The sequence below is a fragment of the Schistocerca serialis genome, chromosome 1 (assembly GCF_023864345.2).
Source record: "Schistocerca serialis cubense isolate TAMUIC-IGC-003099 chromosome 1, iqSchSeri2.2, whole genome shotgun sequence".
In the NCBI taxonomy this organism is placed as follows: domain Eukaryota; kingdom Metazoa; phylum Arthropoda; class Insecta; order Orthoptera; family Acrididae; genus Schistocerca; species Schistocerca serialis.
The window spans coordinates 287,005,870-287,015,700 of NC_064638.1; the positions used below are offsets into that span (position 1 = coordinate 287,005,870).

General features: G+C 36.3%; 1 protein-coding gene across 1 annotated transcript in view; it reads right to left on the reverse strand.

Moving 5' to 3' along the window:
- The window catches only part of LOC126468348 (kinesin-like protein KIF23), a 156,606-nt gene extending 148,011 nt beyond the window's left edge, over nt 1–8,595 (reverse strand). The window contains exons 1-2 of the mRNA XM_050096543.1: nt 8,494–8,595; nt 7,675–8,232 (exon numbers count right to left, since the gene is read on the reverse strand). Coding sequence (XP_049952500.1) covers nt 7,675–8,232; nt 8,494–8,504 — 569 coding nt within the window. The 5' untranslated portion in view covers nt 8,505–8,595. The remainder of the gene's footprint in view (nt 1–7,674; nt 8,233–8,493) is intronic.
- Nucleotides 8,596–9,831: the final 1,236 nt, after the last annotated feature.

Below are 9,831 nucleotides of genomic sequence, written 5' to 3' on the forward strand. Positions count from 1 at the left end.
AAAAATTATAACTGCATCTAGATTAACACAATATTTATAATAAAAAATCACCTTCTAAATTCAGTATACTCAGGCGTCACAGCACTGTAATCAAACCTGAATGTCTTTAAGGAGCAAAAACTTTAATTTAAATAGAAAAAGGGATACTGAAGAAATCCAAAAGAAAGAAAGATTACCAGGAAAATATTAGATCCCAAAATTTCTGGTTGGAGAAACTTGTAGGCTGAGAACACAAGAAAACGAAGACTTCAATTTTATGGGCACATTAAAAGAATGACACCCACTAGGTTGCCAAAATAAATCTTAGAATTCTACAAAAACAGAAGTAAGGTCAAAATTGAGCCAATTAAACAGATCGCTATGATTAAGGAGGATCTTAAAGTAGCTGGTATAGCTCAGGCAGATGTTACAGCTAGAAAATCGTTCAGGCAAAAGACATTTACTTAGAAAGTTGGTCAGAGGTAAATTAGAAAACGGACTAGAATACCATAGTCTGATGAAAGAGACTTCATTCTGAAAGGATGGAACAAATTTGGACACAAAGGAAGGCCAACCATCAAAAGTGACGGATTGTACCTCATGCGGATCTAATAATAATAAAATCTGAGAAATGTTAATGTAACCCCACATCATGAGGTAACATCACCCCTTTTAACTCTTTTCCTACTAATATATGAAAAATATAACACACACAGTACATATGGGCATTTCTATAGAAATAATGAACAAAAATAAAAATCACTGTGAATATTAAACGATATATACAAGAAACATTCAACAAGAATGTTAAAAAAAAGGTGCTTATCTTGTCCCAGATGATGGTAGTTTTATAATTATTCAGTTATTAGTGCCAAATCATGGGAGAATCAAAACAGAGGAGAATCATATAGTACCTGATGTAAGATGCATATTTCCCTTCATGAAAATCAACATGTTATAGAACTTTTAATCTGACAGCGAGGCTCATTTAGCAGCCAAAACTTTTTGCCAACAAAGATGTCATTTGATTGCTGCACTCTAGCATATAAGGGTATTATATTTAATAAATGAACTTACTGAAACACTTTCCCCAAGAAATACCACAGCCTTTAATGAGAATCTGGCTTCATTGTTGCTGCTTCCACCAATGCCGCTTCGAGTATATCTACTTGTTGAGAACTTTTGGCAGCTTCATACCTCAAAGCATGTTCTACAACTTTTCCCATTTGTTTTCTTACTACTTCTAATCAACAGCTCTGATACATTCTCAACAGCCAACACCTAGACATTATCACTTGCACTCTACTGTTCCGTGAATTGCGTGCACCCTGGCCTGTAGCCACACACCTACACGACCTGAACTTATCAGAACACGATTTCCACGTGCAGCACAGTGTCATTTTTGTTACAAATACTATCTAACGAATAATGGATTCGAAGTTAATGGAAGTTGGAGTGCATTTATGTTTTTTTTAATTGACTTGAAATTAATACACTACTCAAATAGTTAACTTTTTTCATTAGCAATTAACAGTCTTGGGTCCAGCTATGCTTCCCAGATTGTCCAGACTGGGTTATTTTGGTTAATTACAGTCCATTTTAGTTTATGGAATAATTTTCTTTGGTAAAAATTAATAGTCATTTAAATGAAATTTAAAAAGTTGTATCCACTTACTGTTCCTCCTCGTATGTATGCAAACATGAATTAACAACAAGAGCTAGACTTGGTGACCCGTTAGCCAATTCCAATTACCACAGTTATACTTGCAACAGTGGATCCCTACATGCAGGACAACTCTCACTCTAAGACATGTGAGCCAGGTTGGTGCTATTCTTCATAATGCACTGTCAAGACACAGGTTGGAGATGGCAATGGCTTTTAGATCCGAGTTAAAATCATTTCCTGCCGAAAAGTCTTTCTACAATAAAAATCATTAGTTAGCTTATAGGATTGTTAGGCCCTCCATGTTTCTGTAATTGGTTTTCTTTTCCCTCTGTTTCAAATGAGGTGCAACACATCTGGTGCTAACCTAACTGTGACAGTTATAGTGTCAGCAGGTTTTCGTGCACTCTTGCTTTATACCTTTCAGCACTGCTATATAATGTATTCTCATGTTAATTTTTGAGGCGTGTTTTAAATCAAAGCAACATCACTGACTTGACTTACTGTGTATTTTGTACTTTTCTGAGTGTTATGTAATTTGTTAAAGTTTTTTCACTTTAGCACTGTTTTTATTTTCAGAATTTCTTTCTCGTTTATTTAGTTTTTGTGCAGGTTCTCACAATGTAGATTATTATTTATTCCCCTCCCAATCATGTACCAAGCGAGGGGCTGCTCCAGTCTTAATGCACCGGACTAGCGTTCAGGAGGACTGGGGATTATTCACCATCCAACCATTCCGACTTGGGCTTTCCATAATTTATCCCTGTTGTCAAGATGAATGCTGGAATGGTTGCTTTGATTTGGCTGTGGCCAATTTCCCACCCTATCCCCACCTAATCTAATCCTATTTTGCAAATATTTTTATGTACATGGGTCAATCCATAAAAAGTGGTCCAATGATGGTGGCTTGAACATTTTTAAATATTTTAATTTTTTATATGTGATTGCCCTATATTTGATAAGTTCAAAACAGTTTTTTTTTAAAAAATAATTTACCTTGCACCTTTACTGGATGGCGGCCATTTTTATTTGTAGGTGCAGGACAATTTTTCAGTCTGGAGACATCAGTGAAAATTTAAATATCTCTGCACTGGGTTATGTTACAACATTGCAATTGACATGATTGTTTTTAGAAAAGTGCACTCTACAACACTGTATTACACAAAATACCATAAATTCAAAAATAACCAGTAAAAATGACCTCCAAAGTTTGGAACCCAAATTTTCAAAAAAACCACTTTTTAGGCCCAAAAATAACAAACAAGGAGTAATTTGAGAGTATTTTTTTCCTATAGTTAGGTATCATACACTACTGTCCTCATATAGAGGAAGAACACTTACAACTGTTTCCTTAATTTTTAAGAATTTTTTGAAATTTGAAAATTTTCATTTTTTGTAAAGTTTGGGGTTAGTTATCTCAGGTGGGACTGAATATAAAAATATGATTTTGCACAGTTTGTACACCTGTATGATATCAACCACAGGCCTACTGAAAAAATTTCAGCATCAATATCTGACTGAACAAAGATATGAATTCTTGAAAAGGAGGAAATAATTCACATTACTCTGCAATTAATCTTATGGCTGTTACCTATTCATGTGTAATATTGGCGGGATATAAACAAATATGATTGAGGTAAGATACTGAATTATGTACAAAAAGTGGAAACATCACTAAGATTAACGTTTATATTATTTTGACATACTTAAAATAAATATCTTCAATTAACATCCTTTTAGATGCGAGTTCCTAAACCTGGTGGTGAATGATAAGAACACTTACTTCTTCAGTCAGCTTGTGTGATATAGAATAAGACCTCCCAGTTGCTGTGTTAAGTATAACCACTGAAAGTTTCCTTAAAATATTTTTCATTGGCATCCAAACTTTGTCACTAGTAGATTTCTTGAATGATGTTCCTGAGCCAGAAGGGTGGTAAAAATACACAAAAACATAATTGTTTTCCAAACTTATTCTTTTAATCTCTGCAAGCCACCACTGTCCATCATACACACATACCACTATGCCATTCAACTTTAAAGACAGACATGTAATTTTACTGGCACAATGATCCTCATAAATTTCGGTTTCTGATGTTACGTAGCATCGAACTAAGTTTTCTGCAATGCCAAGGAATTTGTGGAAATGCCTTGTTCCCATTACTGCCATACGGTTTTCACTTCATTTGGATTGACCCATATATTACTTCTGCATGTTTCCGACATGTCTAATACTACTGTACAAAATAGCCTGTGAATGAATACATAAATAATACGCAGAATTAGCAGCACATCCACAGCTGGGATGGAGACCATGCTGGATATGACCCCATTACACCAGTGGGTTAAAATTGAGGTGGTGGCAGTGACAAAGCTAGGCTAAAAACTAGAAATAACAGGTCATCTGTAGGATATCTGTAAACTCACAGCAATATACTGAATGTGTTGAAAAATGCCAACTGATTATGACTTCCAGCCACTTCAATAAACCTTTCAATTTAATGAGTGGAAGTAGGGAGCAGCGTAAGAATGAACAACGACACCATGCAGCCATTCAGGAGAAATAGTCTGGTTTACTGACTGGTCAAAAAATAAGGTACTGGGGCCACGGCACAAGGATGTGCATCTTTCTAAGGAGGATGGTCACAGTATTCCAGGCAGAAATATCCATTATCGGAGTGTGCACGAATAAGAATTTCTATAGGACTTCAATATTTGTTCACAACCAAGCAATTCTGAAATCTCTGTCAGCCCCTGCAACAATATTAAAGATCACTAAGGAATCAGTGGCAACATACAAACTGGTAAGTTAAGAACATGAGTGACAGTTCCATTTATTTGACTGGAACCTGTCCTAACCACTGTCAAATCGAAACAACAAATCAATCACAAGGCATCATGTAGAATGTTTGACTAGGATCCAAAAACAAAATAATGGTAAGTCAATGACACCAAAGCCACATGCGAGAAGTTTTATAATCCTGGACTTTAACAGGAGACAGACCAAACTCGCTGTAGCACTAATGAGAGGCCATGGGAACTTTAGGAAACACCTACACACAATGGGTATCTAAAGAGTCCCTTCATATAGGCTGTGTGGTGTAGGTGACAAAACTGCACCACACCGTACCTTCCAATGCACAGCATCTGAGATCGGAAGGCAGAATATTCAGTTCATCAAGTCCTGAAGTAATTGTGCTAATAAAGACTAGTACAGGGACTCCTACCATTTGAAGGCAGTAGGGCTAGTTGGCTTTAAACCATTAGGAACACAAGGAGTGAAACCACATAACAACCACATTTCGGGCAAGCAATAGCGGCCAGGTCCACTGTTTTCATCTTCCAGTTCAAATGAAATCTATGAAGAAACACTCCATGAATATTTTGTTGCATATTATATATAGCGTACACAAAATAAAAAGAAAATGCAATGGGCCCACTCTAACTTTCGCAAATAAAAAGTCTGTGCTCCACTTTTCTGAAGTGCGCATAGGTACAGAAGGGAATAAAGGACTCAGGCAATCTGCTCATGAAAAAATAGACATTTTCAAAAATAGTTTTAGAAACTACGGAATGTAAGAAACAGTTACAGACTCAAATTGCTAGCATTAAGAGGAACAACTAATTTTCATTCCTGTCTTATGTTTATCTCAATAAAAATCAATTTTCATGAATAACACATATGGACACCAATGTTTATCAATAGTAAACACTAGCCTACTTGTATGAACAGCGTAAGAGAAATACATATCAATAAATATTTGCAAAATCTTGTGCAGATGCCAATAATGTGCTTACACAATCCCAAAAACACCAAAAAACCGATATACATACTTCCTTTGGATTAAGTAAACCACTCTGCCAACTCTACCAAACTGTGGCCTTTTAACCTTATATAGGCCTTTGACTACATTAGAGATCACCGTGACCATAATTCAAATTTTAAAAAACTACCCATATACAAGAGAATAATTGTCGGTGTTATGTTATCGTCCTATTTGCACATACGTGACATCATGCTATTTCTGGGACAAAGCTGAAAAATGGTATTGATAAATTCACAGTGGTGGTGGTTTGTGTGTGTGTGTGTGTGTGTGTGTGTGTGTGTGTGTGTGTGTCATCACATGTATACAAACAAACAACAACAATGTCAACATTTGTCTATCTGGATAATTTTTTTCGTATGTTAAGTTGCACTGACAAGTTGATTTCTAACATAATACAAGATCCACAGAAACGGCAGTCTTCCAATCCATGAAAATGGTCCTAAATGCCTTGGGCAAGAAATAATTAAGCTGCACAGTATTCTTAGATTTATATAAAGCATTTGATCTAATCAGCCATGACTTATTGCTTATGAAACTAGAATCTTATGGGGTCCGGGGACTCGCCTTCAAAGGTTTATCTCTCTGATAGACAACGAAGTACAAATATGTCATGAAGGCAAAGAGTATCTCTCAAAATCTGACAGTGGCAGAAATGATGATGTTCACTGATGACAGTAGTATTTTCATAAAAGGATACACTGAGAATAACCTATAGCAGTGTCTCTAGGACAATGACACAGCAAAATGGTTTAGCAACAATGCTTTGATCATAAATGAAGATAAAATGGTATTGATGAATTTCAGTAATACTAAAAGTAAAGCTAGAGGAAGAGTAAAAGCTGAGTTAGAGAACTATGTTATTGCACAAGCTCCATACACAAAATTCCTACGCATGTGGGTGGATGAGCACTTGAGATGGGAAAAGCAGCTACCAGTTTTGAGTAAAAAACCAAGTAAATGCTGCTATGTGCTAAGAATGCTTTAGGACTGTTGCAACACTTAATCATTGCTATGTGCCTATTATGCTTATATAAACAGTTTGCTTAGACATGGTGTGATCTGGTGAAATACAGGTATTGTAAAAAAATGCTTTCAAACTTCAAAAAAGGGCTATTAGAAGGGGATTCCCTGCAGAGTGTCATGCAGGGAAATATTTGAAGAATTTAAAATAATGACTCCTCCTAGATTACACATCTATGAATGTGTCTGCTTTCTAAAAACTCACCAGGAATTTCCAACATGAACTAATCAGGCTCATAACCAAGAGACAGGGAACAGAGATGATTTTCCTAAGACGCCCACAAAGGAGCACTCCACCAAAAAAGTGTTAACTACCATTCCAAAATACTTTAGTGCCTTGCCTGCTACAATAAAGAAAATTTAAGAATTTCACAAATTCAGGGTAGATCTTAAACCATTTTCTCTAACACACGGTTTTTATAACATTGAAAAATATCTGAATATGGAAAAGTAATACTATTTATTTATGCTAATGTAAAATATTTGTATTTATTATCAAAGTTTTGAAACAAATGAAATATCAGAAAATATATTGTAATTGATGACATCCATACAATGTTTATTGTTAATGGATGAATAAAGAGACAACTGAAGATATATGTTAGACTGAAACATGGCAGTTTGGCTGTTAATTGGTTAACTATGGAACCGTTCACGTAATCCCCACAATTATGACAACCTGTCTACACTACATACTGGAATTTTAATCCACCATAACTCAGGTCAGGGTATAACACACCTATACCAAAGATTCTGGGGCTTAATGCATATGCAACAAGATACCAGCAGCACTACTGTCTAAAGAATTTTAACGAGGTAGCACTCACCTTGTACTATCTGAAATCATATCACAAACGAAGCTTCCATTAAGAAAGTGCTATGTTTATCAATGATGTTCATCAAAACTCCAAATGAATAAGAAAACCAAGGTTTCATCCTTATATACCGACGCCACATGGCATTAAAGACTGCAGATCTATCCAAAATGCCGAACTTTTAATATAGTTTGTCGTGCTAGTGTTGGGATTTGTGACTACGCAATCAACCAGTACAAAAACCAATTAGGGGATTTTTGTAACTAAATTCTATTATAGAGAACGAAAATCTGAGGATACCTGTTTAAGCTCATGATTACACGCAGTGGAAACGCTTTAAACAGGATACAATCACAGCACAAGGCCCGCTTACCTTCTAGGAGTCTTCGGTGTTTTCGACTGTAGCATTTGTAGCATCTCACTTTGCCTGTCAAGTAATGCGTCAGCATCAGTCTGGACATCAAAACCATTCATCTTATCTGGTTTAAAACAATATTTCTTGGCCTGAAATTCTGAAATGCTGTTGAATAGCACATCCAAGCACCGCGGCATAATACCACCATTAGTCATATCACCGGTCATAGTAAAAGTTTTCCCACTTCCAGTCACACCGTAAGTAAAGAGGAGCCCGTTTTTCCCCTGGATGAGATTCTCAACCAAGGGTAGAGCAACAGTATCAAATACAAATTTCTGTGTACTTGTTTCGTCAAAAACGAACTTGAATGTATACTGCAGTTCTTTGTATGTGCCACTTCGATAGTTAACTGAAGACTCAGGAGGAACTAGACGAACAGTACTAGGCGAAATAACAGCCATGCAAGACACATCGTTATCATTTTGCATCGGCCGTATACGACAGTACACTTTCACAGGATCCCGCCCTGAACTCCGTTGTTTCGAAGGCGTTTTCTTGAACGGAGTTCTGCTTCTCCTATAATTTAAGAAAGAAAAGAAATGATTAATTTGTGAGCCCTGTAAAATTCGGTACTCAGTCTTTAGGATGCAACTAGTTACTTCATTATATTGCTACACTCAAGAGTACATGACAAAATCAAGCCGTACTAGTACAGCTGGCAAGCGCCAACACTGTCACTTAATGTCAATATAAAACAAAGAATAATGGATAATTGCAGAATTCGTAAATCGCTTTATTATTAGCTGAAACGCAAACTATTGAAATTTTTGTACTTACACTGGTTTCATGTTTCACATTGAGCAGTACAACACACAATACTGAAATGTCGGATTGTTTCACGCAAACCAACTCAAACAAACCCGCTCTAGCCGTTTCAGACGGTTACAAAGATAATCCTACCAAAGATGCTCCAAACAAATCGCGTCTTTGTACGGTTGCCATGATCGATTCAACTTCCACCATTCACTACGTTTACATGCGACTCATATTCCGAAAGATGAAAAACAAATTTACAAAACCGTTTCTCGCTGACGTATTTACAAGTTACGGTCTGCAGCAGATTACTAGCCCAGTTAAATGTGGCGCCTGGAAAACAGCTATTACAGTTTCTAATTTAGTCAGCACAATCACTATTTCTCTTCAGTTAGACGAGGTACAAACAGCTCCAGTCTAATGTCGTACTTATACTCATCCTTTACTATTCAAAAAGCCACGCCGTCCATATTAGCCGAAAATTTTTAAAAACAAGACGAGACCTGACAGCCCAAGCACATTTCAAAAACGGTTGAGTTTACATGGATAAGAAAATCGATTGCAGAAATGGAAAACCATCAACTAGAAGCAGATTACCAGAATTTTGAAGTGTGTACGTAACCACCCAGAAGCGGTACTGGGAAATCGTTTTACGAGATCTGGTTTTCGGAGCCCCATGTAAACGGGGTGATTGTAGTCATGTTGTAGTAAGAAAAAAAAAATTTAGCAAAAGTAAATACACTAGGCAGGAAATGGAAATATTAACGATGACAATATCAAAAAACTAAAAAGTTTCTTTTAGGGTAGAAGCAGTAATGTACGCAGTCTACTTAATCACCCAATCTCCAATAAATTTACACAAAAAATCAGAAGAATTATGAATTAACAAGAAGATGAATCTTTTCGACATGTCAAAAACATTTGCCAGTAAGGGAGTCAGCAGGAAAGACACGGTCAGATTACTGAATGTATCTGTAGGATATTGTGAAGCATACAGGTTTTTGGAATCAATTCTTCAGAAAGTAAGTGATGTTATTTTTAGGGAATGTACTTTTAAACAGTATAACGAAGACACCGAATCAGATGTATCAAGTCCATTGTTCATATCATTCCTGGAAGACAAACAGAATAGAATAACGAAGACTGAACTAGAAGCCATTGATCTTGGGACCATCACATCCAGATTGTGAGAAAATAAAACACCTACAGATGTCCTTCTGATTTTCTTCATTTTGCAGTTTCGGCATTTCAGTACGTCATATACAGGCTGTAATAGATGCCAAAAGAATGGACATACAAAAAATCACATCAAGAAGTTGTTCAATGAGCAATAGCTGCGATGAGACTCCAAGTACAGGCAAT